General features: G+C 42.5%; 1 protein-coding gene across 5 annotated transcripts in view; it reads right to left on the reverse strand.

Moving 5' to 3' along the window:
- Window positions 1–19,441, reverse strand: part of SNX29 (sorting nexin 29) — a 198,504-nt gene that overhangs the window by 155,868 nt on the left and 23,195 nt on the right. For all 5 annotated transcript variants that reach the window (XM_087973364.1, XM_087973366.1, XM_087973367.1 and 2 more), the window contains exons 12-14: window positions 16,659–16,722; window positions 14,376–14,504; window positions 8,570–8,652 (exon numbers count right to left, since the gene is read on the reverse strand). In XM_087973364.1, coding sequence (XP_087829490.1) covers window positions 8,570–8,652; window positions 14,376–14,504; window positions 16,659–16,722 — 276 coding nt within the window. The remainder of the gene's footprint in view (window positions 1–8,569; window positions 8,653–14,375; window positions 14,505–16,658; window positions 16,723–19,441) is intronic.

A 19,441-nucleotide genomic window follows, 5' to 3' on the forward strand; every position in this document is an offset into this window, starting at 1 on the left:
AAAGCATTCCTGGATTGCTCTCAAGTTGCCATAAGAAGCGGGGTGGAAATTACCTTACACACCCACAGAACAGATGATTATCCAGAAAATATTAGAGTGCACAGAAATGGACAAATTAACTCTAACCTTAAAAAACAAAGAGTCCTCAATATACAAAATAAACAAAGAGTCCTCAATTAGAATCCCTGGTATAACTGGTTAAATCAAAGATAGACTGTTTATAAGAGAAACTTAGTAGAGGGTAATTTAAGTATAGATACCGATAAGATGTGCGTATACGATACAATTTAAGAAGAAAAGATCTTACTGACTGTCAAAAAGGATATTGTTTTTTAAATGTTCCTTTTTCATTTCTCTCTCTTTTCTCTTTCCTTTTTCTTTCTTTTCACATTTCTCTCTTTTTTCTTTCTTCTGGCCTTGCCAAGGCCTTGTTTTTTGTGTATATGTTGTAGATCTGTTTTTTAATTGTAAAATTAATAAAATTTATTTAAAAAGAAAGAAAGAAAGGGGGTGGGGAGAGATCTGATGGGAGCAGATTGGTTGCTATGACCAGAAGCACATTCCATGCATACCCTTCTCCAGATTGTATCTCAGGTTACCAGGGCCAGCCGGAGAGGCTGTGTTTTCTACAGCCCTCGAAAGTGCTCCATTGGAGAATGTGATTTATGACACATCCTGGAAGAAGGAGGGGAAACAGGATCAAACAGTAAATTATGTAGGGCAGAGCAGACTGCCCTTAGGAAAAGTGCCGACGTATTGCTCCTAATAAAGAATTGGATTTCTTTTGAAACTTGGCACGAGGCTCATGAATTAATTAGGGCTTCCGTCGGAACCCTGACACAATCATTCTTTCTTGGCCCATCCCAACTTAACAAGATTGTTCTTGTAGGGAAGGTGTGAAGAAGGTGTGATAAGTAAAACTATTTGAAACTAGATATGTACATACAAAGACTCCTTGGGGAAGACCCCCATGTTGGGAAAAAGTTGAAGGAAAAAAGAGAAGGGCGGAGGAGGAAATGGTTAGATGGCTAGACAGATCAACATTTGCTATTGTTTTAATGGTTTTTCATGTTTAAATACGTTTTTTTAATATATATTTAACAGGGATAGAAGAAAAACGTATTGGTTCTAGAACTCTTACAATGTTTGCGAATGAACCCTGGTTTGCAATCCCACCTGTGTGCCTTGGCTTCACCCCAGCCCCAGCGGGTCGTAGCTAGCTTCAAAGGCTTCGGTTTGTATTGCTGAGTACCGGATGCCACAAATCCCAGGTTTGTGCCTTCTACCGGAGCTGCATTAGCATGCGGGAGACTGAAACCAGGATAGTCCATAGCAGGGGTGGGATTCAATTTTTTTAACGACCGGTTCTGTGGGCGTGGCTTAGGTGGTCATGTGACTGGCTGGGCGTGGCCAACTCAACATCACTCACATCGAGGCACGCATCTCCTCGTCTGGCCTCTCGTGACTGTGGGGATGCTGCAACAGTCGTACGTGTGAAAAATGGTCATAAGCCACTTTTTTCAGTGCCATTGTAACTTTGAATGGTCACTCCACACAAGCAAAGTACCAACAAAGGAGGGGAAACAAACTCCAGAGAAGTTCCAGAGACAGGAAGTCTAGTCCTGCCAAGAATGTAATAAGGGTTAACAGAGAGGCAATTTCTGTAAGCAATACCAGAATGTTTCCTTCCTGCCTTCCTTACAGGATTAGGCCAGGAATTTCTTCTAACAACAGGTTCTCCAAACTGCTTAGAATGTTAACAACCAGTTCTAGCGAATAGGTGCAAACCTGTAGAAACCCACCCCTGGCCCATAGCCGCTGTCCCCAATTGAACCCCTATGAGCTGACAGATTCCAAGGTAGCTGAGACAATGCCTGGGGCCTGACAAAATATCAAAATAATCCATGTTATGCTGAGATCTTTCCTGCCCCCATATTAAGTCCCAGAAGCATGATATCTTTGTCTTTCAATAATGCAGGAGGAGAAAAAAAAATCACATGCTAATTACCTAATTGATTAATCACCAAATGCTACTAATTAATTAATTACCAATCACCTACTAATTTTGATGAAGAAGAGCAACTAATTAAAATATCTATGCCAATGGGTCTGGCATTCTCAAGGACAAGCTGAAAAGGTCGAGGCTAGCTGTCAAGATTCAAAACACATAATTCTATCACCCACACATCTACAAGGACTTATGTTTTTTTTTTTTTAAAAAAAAAGGAAAAACAGCTCTGTTGACTTTCAATTCAACCTCCAAGAGGATATTTCTGTAATGGTATATGGGAATGACCTTGAAAGACGAACAAATGCTACCTAGGTAACATTCGGATAAAGGGTGTGGCAGCCTGCAGCTGCGTAACTGGCAGAGGAAGAAACATAAGAAAGCGACCGCCTTAATTTACCAGGCTGTAAACAGAGATGGTGGGAGATTTGTACTTTCAGACTACAGATTCCTGCCTGTAGGTGAGCAACAATAGAGAAACTACTCTGAGTAAATCCTCTTGTCCTCCTTGCATCTGACATTAATCTTTCCAAACTAAAGCCCAATCTGCATAACTATTAGACATATGACGGGGTGCTCTCTGAGTTTGGTGGCTTTCTCACAGATGGTTCATCAACCAAACTAGGTAACATCTAGATCAGGGTTACCAACCTTTTGGACCTCAGGGACCACCAAACTCATAATTTTAAATCCCACAGACCACTAAAGTGAATTTTGACTGATGGTGGCTTCCTGACGTTGGTGGGAAAGTCAGTCCCCTATTCCAGAGCTGCAGGAGTCACAGGACTGGCCCTTTGGTCACCCCGGAGCAGCTGCTCCTCCACCCAGGTGCACCAGCCTGCCACAGACTGGAGGAGCTGCTCCAGGATGACCAAAGGGCCAGTCCTGTGACTACTGCAGCTCTGGAATAGGGGACTGACTTTCCACCAACGTCAGCAAGCCAACCCAGGGCAGATTTTCCTCCCCTGCCATTGGTCTTACCTTCCAGTTCCAGCTCGCGTGGCTCTACTCAAGGTAAGGTTTGCGCTCGGCCAAAGGGTGGAGGCCAGTGGGTGGGCGGGCCATGTGGGTGGCGCATCCTTGTGTTCCCGTGCATCCTGGATTAATTGCTTTGGGAGGGGGGGGACATTTCGCTGCGCACCACCAAAATTTTCTCGTGGACCACCAGTGGTCCCCAGCCCACCAGTTGGCAACCACCGATCTAGATAAAAATTAGGGATGTTGCCTAGTTTGGGTGATGAAATGTCTGCAAGAAAACCACCAAGTTAGGAGAGCACCAAGGACTCCTTATTTCAAACCTGAGCTACAAACATTCTCCTTTCCTGGTATTAGTCATATCCCGTGTGTTAGGTACAAAGAATCGGGGACATGCATGAAGCTGCAGCATAGATAATTTACAGAAGCCTATAGATAAGAATCTAGATCAACTAAAGGTCAGCACTAAATTGATGCTAGATTAGGGTCGACAGAATTCAAGTTAATCTCTTGTGGAAATGCAAGGACTCTAAACGAATGACGCGTTTAACTCCACCCTCCCGGCTTGCTGGACTTGGCGTCTTTTGTGGCAATGCATGGAGTCTAAACTGATAACAGATTTAAGTCCGCCCTCCCAGCTTGGCCCTTACATCTGAAAAGTTAGGGAGCGTCCACCTTTTCCTCCATATGAAAGATTCCAGGCTGATTTGCCTCTTAGCTCCCTGAGCTATCACACTCTGCCCCATACATTCCACTATATCTTCAGGCTTTCTCCTGGGGGTGGTTTTTTTTTTTTTCTTTTTGCTTTTTTTGACTGGGCTAATTAATATACCGACCCAAAACTGCAAAACCTTGTTAAACGTCAAAAAGAGGACTGTGAACATATTTACAGACCCCTCACATCCAGGACAGAAACTGTTTCAATTCCTACCCTCAAAATGACGCTATAGAGCACTGCACACCAGAACAACTAGACACAAGGACCGTTTTTCCCAAATGCCATCACTCTTCTCAACAAATAATTCCCTCAACACTGTCCAACTATTTACAAAGTCTGCACTACTATTACTATTAATCTTCTCATCACTACTTATCACCCATCCCCTCCCACTTGTGACTGTATGACTGTAACTTTGTCGCTTGTATCCTTACGATTTATATTGACTATTTCCTAGTATGATTTGATTGCTTATTGTACCCTTTGACCATTATGAAGTGTTGTACCGGATGATTCTTGACTCTTGACGAACGTATCTTTTCTTTTATGTACACTGAGAGCATTTGCACCAAGACAAATTCCTTGTGTGTCCAATCACACTTGGTCAATAAAGAATTCTGTTCTATTCTATTCTATTCTATTCTATTCTATTCTATTCTATTCTATTCTATTCTATTCTATTCTAATTCTAATAGCAGTAGCCCATCTGATCGCACCCCTTCAATTGAATACCCTGCATCCAGATGTGTCGTAAGGCAGCCATCCCTAACAAAAACCTGCCCTAAACATTTTTTTTAAAAAAGGAATGGTATTTTTGAATCCTATGCAATATAAAACACATGCCGTTCTCAAGTTTATTTTTAGTATCTGCAGTGGAAATTTAGTCCACAGCTGGGGAAAGGCAACTAAAAATCATGGTGCAAAGCCACTCATTTTTAGAAAGGTTTTGCAATCATTCTGTCGCCACCTCCTCTCTCTCTCTTTTTTTTCTTCCTTCTATAAAATCTGACCATCCCACTCAATTTCTCTGGTTATTGTGCCTTTGTTGACATATAATTCTAACATAGCAGAATGCAGCAGCCAAGGTTTTCCCCTGCCATAATTATACGAATCAGAAAAAAAACAGCCAGTGTCTAATGAAGGATAATTTCTCATATTATAGGCAGCTTAAAAATATCCTCTTCGTGAATAATTTTGTTTAATACAAGCCAGCGTAATGAAATGGTTGAACACCTGTCTCATGGCCTTCGTGGAGAACTTAATCAAATTCACGCAGACCCAAGGGAATAAAAATTACTTCAGTTCCCCAAAATTGTGGTCTATAAATTATTACTGGGTCATGGAAAGGTTGCCAGAGAATTTAGCATATTTTTGTTCACCTTTGTACCACTAGCAAACATTACAATTCAACTTCAGAAATGTGTGCTCCTAGAAACCAGCCGTGTGTTTTAAATTAGAAAAAAAGGAGGTCCGCGGTTAATAATTATGGCACTTAACTTGCCCAAAAAAGTGGAAGTTTTAAAAAAATGCAATTTAAGTGTTAAATAATCTGCTTTTAATCTCTTCTCTTTCAATTTTTAGATGGTTGCCGGAGGAAAGGGGGGGGAAAATCGCATAAAAATCCCAACTGTGCTGGGGATTTATTTCCATATTTCGTCGAAAATCACTGACCTCAAGCAACAGCAACCAGGCTGAAAGGAGCTCCAATATCACATCTGACTGTCCTAAATTTAGAGAAATGGAGTCATGCTTAAATCCCATTACAGAGAAAGCAAGCACACAGCCCATTCATTCCAATAGAAGGTAAACATACAACTAACCCTCATGGGATTTTACATCTTCCCAGGTCATCTTAAAAAAAAGAAAAGTTCAGAAATTGGAAAAGACTGGAAATTAATATGTTTGATTATATCCTGAGCATGTATACCGTCTTCTCAGATTTTCCAAGTGGCAGCTATTCAGATATCACCCAAACCAACATTTGTGATTCCATTTGTTGAGAAATCCATGGTTAAGTATAATGTTTATGGTGATTCTCAGTCATCCAGTTCATGATTGTCCCAATGTGCTTTATACTCAGTCTGTCCGTCCATCCATCCATCCATCCATCCATCCATCCATCCACCCATCCATCATTTGTCTATCATCTCTCTCTCTCAACTATCAGTTTGTCTATATCTATCATCTGTCTACCATCTCGTGGTGGTGAGCCAAGACGGCGCAGTGGTTAGAATGCAGTACTGCAGGCTAATTCTGCTGACGGCCGACTGCCAGCAGTTCGATCCTGACTGGCTCAAAGTTGACTCAGCCTTCCGTCCTTCCGAGGTTGATAAAATGAGGAGCCAGATTGTTGGGGCCAATAAGCTGACTCTGTAATCCTCTTAGAGAGGGCTGTAAAAGCACTGTGAAGTGGTATATAAGTCTAAGGGCTCTTGCTATGTATTCTCCAGCGTGGTTTGAGGCAATCTATTTTAAGAAGATATCTGCCAGCTGCCAATTTGGGCTTTGAACTGACGGAGTGCTATCTTTTTTAATAGAAGTTTTAACCATGTTTTAATTAATTTGGCTCTTTGTGATTGTTAGCTTCTTTGAGCAGCCTTCTTTGATGGAAAGGTCGGTATAAACCCAGCAAAGCCATTAAAAGTTCAGATGTGCCTCAAAGCACGGATTGGCCTAAGAGAACCCGGAGCCTGTTATCTAATATTAAACCAGAACCAACTTTTGCAGGACCCCCTGCGAATCTCTGCTTTCCAGTTTGCAAACATCCAATAAAAACTTTCAAAAGAGGATTTTTCCCGTAACAGAGAGTTGGGGGACAGGGAAAATTTCGTTTTGTAAGTACATTTGGAAAAACAAAGACACCGACAGGCTTAGTATACATATTTAGTTAATCCTTGCTGGAAAAAATGACACAGTAATACTTTTAAGAAGCAATGCGGGTCTATATTGATTTTCACTGTTTCCCAAACAGAAATTAAGCCTTTTAATTCCTGCAGGAGCTCAGCAAACTGTCTGACTAGAAGACTCCAGCTGTGAATGCCAATAGAAAATTGTTTCTATAGCTTAAGCACTGGAAAAGGAATAAAAGGATTTTTTAAACTGCTTGTCAAAAGATTAAATTTCTTCCAATGAGAAAATGAGTTATTAAACTAATTTTATATTACTTTTTAAAAAAGCATACTTCCTTCTTTCAGTCACCTAGTTATTCAACACTGCGCTCAGTACCACTTTAATTTGTTTCTAAATGAAAATAAACTTGGAGGAGGAGGGGGAAAAAGTCATTTTATTGGGGTACAGGGATAATTAAATGTTTGGAATGGGGGGAAATGATCCTGCATATTTGCTGAATTTGTATTCACCATTGTTTCTAATATTTACAACCCCTGAAATCACAAAAGGCTTCTCCTTATTCAGCAATAGATAAGGTTCATTATGGGATGTAGATGCTCCATCATTGGACGTTTTCAAGAAGGAACCAGACAGCTATTTGTCACCACGTCACTAAGTATGGCAGGCCCCAATTGGCAAAACAAAATTCAGGACTTTTTTGGTTGGAAATGTCTATGGAGATTCTCCAACATCCAAGTCATGGTTGTCCCCAAGGTGCTTTTTTCAAGAGGCAACTGGACGTTCTGGTTTTTCTTTGAAGATGTTTCGCTTCTCCTCCAAGAAGCTTCTTCAGCTCTGACTGGATGTCCTTCCATCCCTCACCATCCAGTCAGAGCTGAAGAAGCTTCTTGGAGGAGAAGCGAAACGCCTTCAAAGGAAAAATGAGAAAGTCCAGTTGCCTCTTGAAAAAAAACCCCACTTTTGGAACAGAAGTTGAGTTCCAAGAAGAGACAGCAAGACCCACAGTGATTGCTAGTTCACAGTAAAGCTATTATGGCTTGATTGGAAACATGCGGAAGAGGCCTTCACCCTGCAGTGGATAGACAATGGCTAAAATTGTCATGCCTCTGTCGGAACCTGACTTGGAGGGGGAGGCCGAGCAGCTGACAGGGAGTGTGGCTCCGTTGGCTGTGGAAGAAACTGAGGAAGGGCAAAGGCCGGCTGGGCAGAGCAGGGGAGAGGTAGAGCAAGGGAGAGGGAATTCGGAGGAAGACCCAAGCCCACCCCATCTTCACCCTAGGGCACACAGGGAGGAACAGAGAAGGGAGCAACGTTGGTTGCATGGCTTACGGGGGAGGAAAGGGCCCTTTCATTAGCCACAGTTGGGAACACAGTATATAAAAGAGGAAGCTGCGCACAGCCAAGTTGTTGGGAGCAAACGTGAATTTATCTTGTATCGTCGTGGCTTAACTATGTTCCTGGCATCTTCCCAACTGTGTGAGTTTTGCCATGCTTTCAAGTCTGGAATTCCTTCTCCTGCCCCATCAAACTAATTACTTTTGCTTGGTTTTTTTGGACTTTTAGTTACAGTTTGTATGTATCTTGTTTTGGATTGAATTTTCTACAGTCAAAGGCTGTTCCTAGGCCAGTTTTTCTCCAGCCAAAGGTAACCTGGAGCTTTGGGGCAAAGTTGGAGATAATAAAGGGACTCTTATTGCTTATTTGACTGCGTTGCCTTTGTGCCACGTCCTGGGTCATCACAAAAATGATAGGAGGAAGAAGGAAGGAGGAGGAGAATCAACCCTCCTCCCACTTAGTCTCTCCAAACAAAAATGTATATAGGCAGTCCTCAAATAGCAACCACAATTGACCAGAATTTTGCGGTGTTTAAGTGAAGCGCACCTGATTTTATGACCTTTGTGTTGCGGTCATTAATTGTATCACACAGTGGTTGAGCCAATCCTGCTACCTCCATTGGCTTGGCTTGTTGGAAGCCGATGAAAGAGATTCCGTTCCTAGGAAGGGAGAGTCCCACTCACCGTCCATGGTTTGACCTTCTCTTTTCAACATCTGGACAGCCCCGACGTATTTCTTTAGCTGGACTTTGAGCACCTCATTCTCCCTGCAAGGTCAAGAACAGGAAGATGGGACAGTTATTTTTAATCAAGCCAGTCAAATTACCGTAGGCCAAGTTAGGGCAATCAATTCATCTGCTGCGTAATGATCTAGTGTTAGCGACTGAACGATCTCGTGCAAAGTGATCTTTTGCCTTGCCCTTAGTCCTTGACTTACAACCTTTCTGTCAGTGTTCCAACCAAACCCTACGTCTTCCATTCAGTACCTCAGAGACAAAGTTCATCCAAGTAAGAATTTATTAGAGTTGTCATATTGGCACCTCTGGGAAAACCTGAATCTGAGGTTTTCCCTTCCCAAAAGAGAAATTCAAAAATCCATCCCCTGCACCCAACAGTCCATCACATGGGCCCTATCCAATCTTGTTCTTAACTGGAGCCATTCCTCCAGTCACTCCCCTCCAGGTGCAGAGCAACATGTCCTTGATTTTCTGAGAAAGAATGTTGTTGAGTCTAATCTTCTACCTCTCTATGAAATCCACCCTCCCAAATTCCCAGGCACTCGGAAATTGTATTCAGCAGGTTCTGACCAGTTCTGGAGAACCGGTAGTGGAAATTTTGAGTAGTTCAGAGAACCAGCAAATACCGCCTCTGGCTGGCCCTGCCAACCCCCATCTCTTCTCTGCCTCCCAAGTCCCAGCTGATTGGCTGGGTCTTCTTTGGTTGCCCTGCACAGGAGAACGGAGCTGGAAAGCAGGTTAGTGGGGTGAGGAGGGAATGAAGAGCCACACCCACCAAGCCACACCCACCAAGCCACACCATTCCCACCAAGTCCACCAAGGCACTGAATGTGGCAGCCTCGAAGCTTCCAAGGTAAAAAATGGCTTCCAAAGCTGACCCCTTCATTGAATAGTTCAGTGCTATTCAAAGTTACAATAGCCCTGGAAAAAAAACAAGACTTATGACCCTTTTTCACACTTACAACTGTTGCAGCACCCCTAGGGTCATGTAATCAAAATTCATATGCTCAGCAACTGGTTCCTATTTATGACGGTTTGCCGTGTCAAAGTCAATGGGGAAGCCGGATTTGCTTAACAACCGTTAGACTCACTTAACAACTCACTTAAACAACTGCAGCGATTCGCTTAACAAGGGCGGCCAGAAAGGATGCAAAACGGAGGGGGGAAAAATCACTTAACAAATGTCTTGCTTAGCAACAGAAATTCTGGGCTCATCTGTGGTCATAAGTTGAGGTCCCCAAGGTTTAATCAGAGGTGCACGCTTACAAAACCATGGGACCTTTTGCATCAAAACAAGGATGATATCTCTAATTGCTAGGCCCCACTCCCCATCCTTCCACAGCTCCAGAGTTGCTAAACTCGTTCGTAATGTAGTCAAAGGTTTGGTTGCCACTGATAGAATTCAGGGGGTCGTTATGTCAACCACCAAGCATCCTGTCCTGGATCCTTTGACATATTTCCATCATTGCCCTTGCAGAGTGACGTAGATCAGAGCAACGCAATGAAAGGGGCAGGAGTAAAACTAAATCCAAAACTAAGAAAACGTTTCTTGCTTTTGTCGTTTAAACACGACTGATGGGGGGTGACCGCGTTGAATAAAATAGAATAGAATTCTTTTATTGGCCAAGTATGATTGGACACCCAAGGAATTTGTCTTCGGTGCATCAGCTCTCCGTGTGCATAAAAGCTGTAAGCGATGAATCATGATCGTTGTCATTATAAATACATTCATCATAAATCAAAAATCATAGAGACACAACACCTAGTGATAGGATACTAAATAAGCAATCAAAATCATACTAGGAAACTAAAACAAACAATACAAATTGTAAAGATACAAGCAACAGGGTTTGACAACCAAAGGGGACAATATTTTGAACTATCAGAACAAAGATGAATTTATTGAATAAATGGAATAACAGTATGTGATAAAATTGCAAAATAAAAGTAATGTGTGTAATGAATATAGAAATGAAATAAGAATTTTAAATAATATTGCAAAGTAAGATATAAGAATATTTTAAGAAAAATAAAATAAGTTAAGATATGAAGTGAAATTGGATAAAATAAGTTTAATGAATTTAATATTTGAGAATATTTAAAAGAAAATAGAATAAGTAATAATGTGATATGTAATTGAACAAGAAAGATGAATATGTAACTATGGTCATGTTTGTATTGAAATGTCAAAACCTGGAACCACTCTGCTTTCCAAAAGAGATGTTAGCTTTTTTTAAAAAAATATAAAAACAAAAGAAATGGAATAATGAAATTATCATGTATGTTTAAACAATATGGTAATTGGCATTAGAAGAATGTACTGGAATATTGAATAATTAAATAATGAAGGATTATAGTTTAATTCAAATATGTGTATTAACATTAGAATTATATAAGTTTGATGAATGTAAGAGATATGATTAATGTTGTTATTTTTGTTTGCACCAAAATGTATGATGCTTCGGTGCCACACTGTTTATGCATTGATGTGTATATGCAGAATAAAAATAAAAAACTTGATTAAAAAAAAAAAGCAACAAGGTTATAGTCGTAAGTGGAAAAGGAGGTAATAGGAAGGATGAGAAGAATCATGGTAATACAGTCTTAGTAGTTTGACAGTGTTGAGGGAATTAGTTGTTTAGCAGAGTGATGGCATGGGGGAAAAACTGTCCTTGTGTCTAGTTGTTCTGAGGTGCAATGCTCTATAAGGTCATTTTGAGGATAAAAGAGTTTTCCTTCGCAAATTGCCAACGGAATTGTCCCTTTCCTCTCTGAGGGACTCTGGAGGTTGCAGCTTCAGGTTTTTTCTAATCCTGGAGGTCTCAAAATTGGATCCCGCTGGGCGAGAGCCTGCCCACCGAATGGCTCCGTGCCAAGCAGAGAACGGCAGGTTTTGAAATATTGAATTCCACCAGGGTTTCCAGCAGCGGCAATTAAGGACATCCAAGAAATAAACAGCTTCGGCTTCTGCTAACGGTGAGCAGAATCAGCAGGCTTCGTCGGTGGGGCTGAGATTGTGCTTTTACAAATGTTTGTCAGTTAAAAAATGGTGAAGGAATCTCTCCACCTTGAGAGAGAAGGAAGGCTGTATGAAAGGGATGTTAGGAAACAGCCTGGTTCGGAGACTCCTAAGAATACAGGGAGGGAAATGGATTGAACAGCAGAATAACAGAGTTGGAAGGGACCTTGGAGGTCTTCCAGTCCAACCCCCTGCTGAAACAGGAAACCCTGTATCATTCCAGACAGCTGTCCAGTCCCTTCTTAAAAGCCTCCCGTGATGGAGAACCCACAACTTCTGAAGGCAAGTCATTCCACTGACTGATTGCCAGGAAATGTCATGAAAATTTGCCTTAGTCCTAGGTTGGTTCTATCCTTGATGAGTTTCCACCCACGACTTGTTGTTCTGCTTTCAGGTGATTTGGAGAATAGCTTGACTTCCTTTTTCTTTGAGGAAGCCCCTGAGATATTGGAACACTGCTATCATGTCACCCCTAGTCCTTCTTTTCATCAAACTAGACATACCCAGTTCCTGTCATCGTTCTTCATATGTTTTAGCCTCCAGTCCCCTAATCATCTTTGTTGCTCTTCTCTGCACTCTTTCCAGAGCCTCAACGTTTTTTACATATATATATATAATAGGGATATAAAACCAGATGCAATATCCCAAGGTTGGCCTTACCAAGGCATGATAAAGTGGCACTAACCCTTCTTAGGATCTCGATTCTATCCTTCTGTTAATCCAGGTTTTCTTTAAGTATTTCACGAGAAGAGTCCTACGCTCCTCTGCTCGCGACAGAATACCCTGTATCACCAGGCTTGAAATTTTGGGCTTGGACAATCCTGAACTACGCCGCATCCAGTTGGACTTCAGCGTAGTACATAAAATTATCTGCTAAAATGTCCTACCAGTCAATGACCACTTCAGCTTCAACTGCAGCAATACAAGAGCACACAACAGATGCAAACTCAAGGCAAACCGCTCCAAACTTGATTGCTGAAAGTACGACTTCAGCAACGGAGTGGTTAATGCCTGGAATGCACTTCCTGACTCTGTTGTTACATCCTCAAACCCCACTCCTTTTAACCTCAAACTAACCACTATTGACCTCACCCTATTCCTAAGAGGTCTGTAAGGGACGTGCATAAGTGCACAATCATGCCTACCGTCCCGGTCCTATTGTCCCCATTTATTCGTACCTATTTCCTGTATTCTTACTCATGTTTATACTTATACCTATTATCTTGTAAGTGATTGACAAATCAAATAAATAAATAAAATAAATCAATCAATAAAGTTGCCAAGGCAGAGAGCTACTACCCAACGCCAACTGATTTTACATCAGGCCTTTTTCAACAACTTTGCAACAGCCTCTCTGGCAAAGGAATATACATTACATAACAATGAAATTTTAATGAAGCTCCTGAAGGCATTTTAAGCAGCGGATTGTACTGATCTCCTAGGAGCGGAGAGGCAGAAAACAGCATTGGGAGTTAGTTGGTGAGGGAGCATCGGGGCTAAAATAATCACTCCATGCCAAGAATCAAAGCACTTTGCTTACTGAAAACACTTTAGCCTTTAAAAAGTAGCTAGATAGGGCAAGGGTTATAAATTTGGTTCCTTGATTATCATTTGGGAATTCCATATAGCAATGGTAAAAATTTAGTGGTGTTTTATAAGTTGGGATCTTTGATTATACTGCAAGTCCTAGAGTTATGACCGCAATTGAACCCAGATATATGGGCATAAATCATTGTGGACATAAGTCAAGGCATCACATGACCAGATGCAATATTTTAGCTTTCTTTTTTTTTTTTTTTTTGCAGTGATCATTAAGTGAATCCAATTTACCAATGGGCTTTTTTCTTCTTCTGAAAATCGGAAGTAAACGCCAGAAACTGGGGGGAAAGAAAAGGGGGTTAAAATTGTAATCATGTGATGTGGGACGCTGAAAACAGCCATAAAGGTGAGTTGATCGCCAAGCACTCAAAATGCCATCAGATGACTAGAGGATGTGGCCGTCACACCTTTGAAATTGGGTTGCAATTAGCTGTTAGGGGAATCCATCGTAACTTTGAATGGTTGTTAACCAACTTTGAATGGTTACTAAACGAATGGTTGTAAGTTGAAGCACTACCTGTAGTACAATTTATTCTTCTTCCCGCTCTCCCCAGGATGCAGCAATCAGTCAAAATAACAGACTGGAATCATGAGCCACATTGGCGCACTGGCTAGAGTGCGGTACTGCAGGCTACTTCTGCTGACTGCCGGCTGACTGCAATTTTGCAGTTCGAATCTCACCAGGCTCAAGGTTGACTCAGCATTCCATCCTTCCGAGGTGGGTCAAATGAGGAGCCAGATTGTTGGGGAGCAAGAGGCTGGCTCTGAAGGAAGGAAGGAAGGAAGGAAGGAAGGAAGGAAGGAAGGAAGGAAGGAAGGAAGGAAGGAAGGAAGGAAGGAAGGAAGGAAGGAAGGAAGGAAGGAAGGAAGGAAGGAAGGAAGGAAGGAAGGAAGCCATAGTGGTGCAGTTGTTACAATCCAGTGTTGCAGGCTAACTCTGCCCACTGCCAGCAGTTCGATCCTGACTGGCTCAAAGTTGACTCAGCCTTCCATCCTTTTGAGGTGGGTAAAACGATGACCCAGATTGTTGGGGGACAAGAGGCTGACTCTGTAAACCGCTCAGGGAGGGCTGCAAAGTGCTACTGGTGTTTTGCAGAAACCCAAAGTAAAACCACCTCCTAGCCCACTCCGCTACCTTGCCAAGGCCTGGATCCTCACTGTATAATGCTCTTCGTGCTCTGAAACTTTCTTCTTCAGGTTGTCCACCTCTTGACGGAGTCCCGCCGAATGTTCCATCTCGCCTTCCAAGAGGCTCCGCAAGGAACTGCAGGGAAGAGCACAGGGTGAGGCGGATTGTCTGAAGTCTGATATCCAGACCAAACTTTTTCAGAGGGAACCTAAAGGAAAAGGACTCCCCGTTGGCGCATTTTTGGTGATTTTTCACTAAGGAAGTAGAAGTTCAGCAGAAGATAGAGCCACCACAAAAAAAATTATATATATATATAAATATATATTAATATATATTTTATCTATATATATCTATATATCTCTATCTATCTCTCTATCTCTATCTATCTATCTATCTATCTATCTATCTATCTATCTATCTATCTATCATCTATCCATCCATCCATCCATCCATCCATCCATCTATCTATCTATTTATCTATCTTGCAGTCTTGGGAAAGCGTGAGAGAGAAATTCAAAGCGATTCTGCCTTGATTGAGTTAGGGATAAGTTGAGGCAGAGAAGGGCTTTGAGGAGGTTTCAATGTTTGATTAGAATACCTTAACTGTCTTTTTCAAGAGTATGTTTCAAGACTCTCAATAAGTCTTGCTTCCTGGCCTTGCCTACCTCAATAAGTTAACATCAAAACTCAAGGCTTCTCTACAGCAGGGGTGTCAAACTCAAGGCCCAGGGGCCGGATCCAGCAGGGTGCTTAGATCTGGCCTGCAGGGCTGCCCTGGAAACAGCTGTTGTGGCCCACCAGTGGAGCTGGCAGCAGACTCGGACAGTGAGGAGGTTTGGGGTGAATGTGGGCCAGTCCTGGAGTCTGGGGAAGGCTCTGACAAGGGCTCTGCATCAGAGGCAGAGTTGGGGCCAGGGCCGTCCAACATTTATCAGCTGTCTTTGGATTCGGACATCAGTGAGGCAGAAGAACAGCTGGAGCCTTTTCCCAGTGTGCACATGCACAGAGCTGCCAGGAAAAGGGAACAGTTAAGGAACAAGGGTCGACTCGGGAGTAAGGACACAGGTGGAGGGTGAATGGCCCCTCCCAAAAGGAATAAAGAGGAGCGAAAGAGGAGTGGTGTTTGCAGGAGACAATCAGTTCGTCTAATTAGTGTGAAGCTTTGTTCCTGACTCCTTGCCAAGTATTTTCTGCTAAAGTGTTGTGCTTGGGAGCTATTGGCCTGGCAACTCTCCAAGCCTGATAAGGTCTTTGGTTATAAATCACTCTTGAAAGACTGTTTGCCGGGACTTTGCTGGGTGTGAATAATAGGAATTCACATCAGCCTAATAAAAAGTGATTTTGTCGGGACGAGGAGTCTTCTCTGTGCTTTTGTGAAGTCTAGGTCAGAACAACAGGGAAGGACAAGCCTTCAGTGCCTCTGCTGGCAAAAACAGAGAACGGAAGGGCCATGCACAACCCTCCCAAGCTCCGTTTCCTCCTGCTACTCTCTGCCAGCAGGTGGCCCTCCTGAGCTCCATTTTCGCTGGCAGAGCACTCGGGCCACCACAGGCTCCGGCATGAATGACAGCAAGCTGGCCACGCCCACCCTGGCCATGCCCCCCCGCTTCCCGTGGTCAAATGCAACCCTGATGTGGCCCTCGATGAAATCGAGTTTGACACCCCTGCCCTAGAGGAAGCAGAATCATAGCATGAGTACACAAATAAGCAAGCGTGCAATTGGTCTCAGAGCATGTACAAACATCTATTTAGAGATCTCTTGCACTCAACAAGCGCTCTGGTTCAACACAACTGTGCATGCCCCGAGCTACTTCCCCGTGGAATCAAGATGTAACCAATGCCAGGTGTGGAACTTCTGGGAAACAATTGCAGGCTGGAGAAGAGCACAATGGTTTCTCAGGATATTCTAGAGGGGGCCCCAAGACAAGAGACGACACAGTCCTGAACTGAATGGGGAGGGTAGGAAGGGGTTTAGGGTAGCCACACCCGAGAATCTCTCAGAGTATATCTACCGTATTAGATTGGAAGGTTATAACTAAAGTGTGGCAAGATTCTGTCTATTAGGGATCAGCAAATAAAGGATTGAACTTGACCGGATTTCACTGGGTTGTCTTTTGGGGCTTGGACCTGGCAAGGGTAGAACTACTCAGCCTCAGATCTGCTGTTCTCCTTGTTTATCAAAGTAAAGGATTGCTCAACCTCCAATCGAACTTCAAGTCAACCTCTGTCCACATATAATGACGTGCGCGCGCTTTCCACAGAACTGACCCAAAGCATCATTTGTTTTACCTAGTCTGTTCTTCTAGTTCATGCTTTCTGTTCATCATAGCTACAATAGCTTGCCGAAGTTCCTCTTGGGGGGGGAAAAAAAGTAGACAAAATTAAGTCTATTATTCTTTGTAATGAACACTTAGTCATCTCATGCAGAACAGTTCTTAAATTCACGCCGTATAAACACAGATATTTGTGTTTCAGTTAGAGTTCGGTTGACTTCATTTTTCTTATTTTGACTGTTTTAGTTAACACAAACGGCTATCAGCACTTCCTAAAACAGCTTCCCCCCCCGCCCCCAACCAAAAGTCCTCCGAACACTCAAAAGTTATGCTGGTTTCGAGAGAAGGGAAATACAACAGTAATGACACCAAATCAGTTGGTTATTAGACCAGTATCTTTCCAAATAAAGACGGCCTGATAGAAGAAAATATTTGTAGCTTGGGGCTGAACTGTGGGGTCCCTGGTGCTCTCTGAATTTGGTTGTTTTACTGCAGATGTTTTATGACCAACTAGGTAACATCATCAGTGCTAGTAGAAGGTAGGGTTTGTGGAGAGGGGGAGGAGGAAGAAGAGAATTACTATGGTGTTCTTGGTGATAACTGAGCTTGGTTTACTTGCAAATGTTTCATGACCCAACTAGGCAGCATCATCAGTGCTAGTAGAAGGTAGGGTTTGTGGAGAGGAGGAGGAGGAGGAGGGAGGAGGGGAGGAGGAGGAGGAGGAGGAGGAAGAGGAGAGGAAGAAGAGGAAGAGGAAGAGGAAGAGGAAGAAGAGGAAGAAGAGGAAGAAGAGGAAGAGGAAGAGGAAGAGGAAGAGGAAGAAGAAGAAGAAGAAGAAGAAGAAGAAGAAGAAGAAGAAGAAGAAAGAAGAAGAAGAAGAAGAAGAAGAAGAAGAAGAAGAAGAAGAAGAAGAAGAAGAAGAGGAGAGGAGGAGGAAGAAGAGGAGGAAGAGGAGGAGGAGGAGAATGACTATGGGGTTCTTGGTGATAACTGAGCTTGGTTTTCTTGCAAATGTTTCATCACCCAACTAGGTAACATCATCAGAGCTAGAAAGAAGTGGAGTGGGCAAGCCACTTGTATGTAAAACAGAGAGCAAACCCCACAGCCTTCCAGCGCTGATGATGTTACCTAGTTGGGTCATGAAACATCTGCAAGGAAACAATCAAGTTCAGAGAGCAACAAAAGATCCACAATGTAGAAGGAGCTTAGCAAGGATTTCCTCTACAAATGATTGGTATCAAATGCACATATCACAATTTCCCCCAAAGTCTCCAGTTAAAGCTGGCAATGTTTTGCTTCTCCAAATTAGCACATTTGAGTGGTTTATCTGCAGAAAACACAGTGAGCCTGTTCACAAGCACACAACCATCTCCTCAGGCCAAGGTGTTAATTTAAAACACTTTCCATGGCTAATCTAAACCACCTGAGGCTGCAAAGCACTCTTGAGAACGATGGGGAAATGAAATGATTTATCAGCGTGCATCTACTTTTTTGGGGTGTTGATAAAATAGCATCCCAATGAAAAATAAAAATTGGCTTCCAGGCTTGGCAGAGAGTCAAAAACTGCAGACTTTTCTTTTGGATTTAATTTTCAGGCACAAAGTATCAGTTTTATGCATTAAGTTCCAGTTCAGGAGATTTATTGCTCAAGCTTCAATCCAGCTAAGTAAAGTGCACTACTAAACTGGCACCAGATAAATTCAACAGAATTCAAGAGCTATTGAACTGTTTGTGGCAATGTAATGATTCTAAGCTGATGATTCTCTTAACTCTACCTCCACAAGCTCTGCCTGCTTTTCTCCTACATTAATGGACAAACAAACGGAAACTTCTTATGGACCTTTGTTTTTATATACGATAACGGCAATGGGGCTTTTTATATGCTCAAGGGTGGAAGGAGTTATAGATACCTACCATGCAACAAGGGACACCGAAAGGGGTGGAATTGGCAGAGATAGGGAAATTGACAGTTTTGATGAAAGAAAAGTCAGAAGTCGTTTTTCCATCCTTCCTTCCTTCTTTCCTTCCCTCTTTCTCTTCCTTCCTTCTTTCTTTCCTTTCTTTCTTCCTCCCTCCCTCCCTCTCTCTCTCTTCTCTCTATTTATATATACTCTGGGGGGTGGATGTACCGTATTGGTTGGAAGCATGGGGAAGATGCCTTCATCATTTAGCATCCTGGCTAAAATGATGATTATAAAATGATTGTGTGTGTCTGTGTGTGTGTATGTATAAGTGTGTGTGTGTGTATAAGTGTGTGTGTGTGTGTAGACACACATGCACACTTACACTTATCCTTTTGTTCCTTTCAGAGGCCTTTTCCTTTTCTAATTTTATTTCTTTTCTAACTTTGTTGTCTCCTTTCGAAAGTTGACAAAGTTATTTAAAACAAGAGACTTGGAAGGCAGGAAACGTTCTCGCTCAGCTCCCACATGTTTCAAGGCTGCTAAAAACCGCTTGTTGGGAGAGCTGACATGGCTTTCACGTCATCCCGTCTTCCGTATGTTACACCTGCTACATGTTTAGCGGGTTAAGTTGCTATGCAACAGGCTGGAAGCTTCATTGTTCAGAAGCTGTTCCCTTGGGGGGGAAGAAGTGGGGGGAAAAAGCTACTCATTAAAAAACAAATCTTTTGTGATACGTGTGTGTGTGTGTGTGTGTGTGTGTGTGTGTGTGTGTGTGTGTGTGTGTGTGTGTGTGTGTATATATATATATGTGTGTGTGTGTGTGTGTGTGTGTCTGTGTGTGTGTGTGTCTGTGTGTATGTATAGAAAACAAATATATATGTATGTGTACATACAC

This window comes from Notechis scutatus, chromosome 12 (assembly GCF_049901735.1).
Source record: "Notechis scutatus isolate UNSWTSFEM ecotype Mainland chromosome 12, rNotScu1.2, whole genome shotgun sequence".
NCBI classification, from domain to species: domain Eukaryota; kingdom Metazoa; phylum Chordata; class Lepidosauria; order Squamata; family Elapidae; genus Notechis; species Notechis scutatus.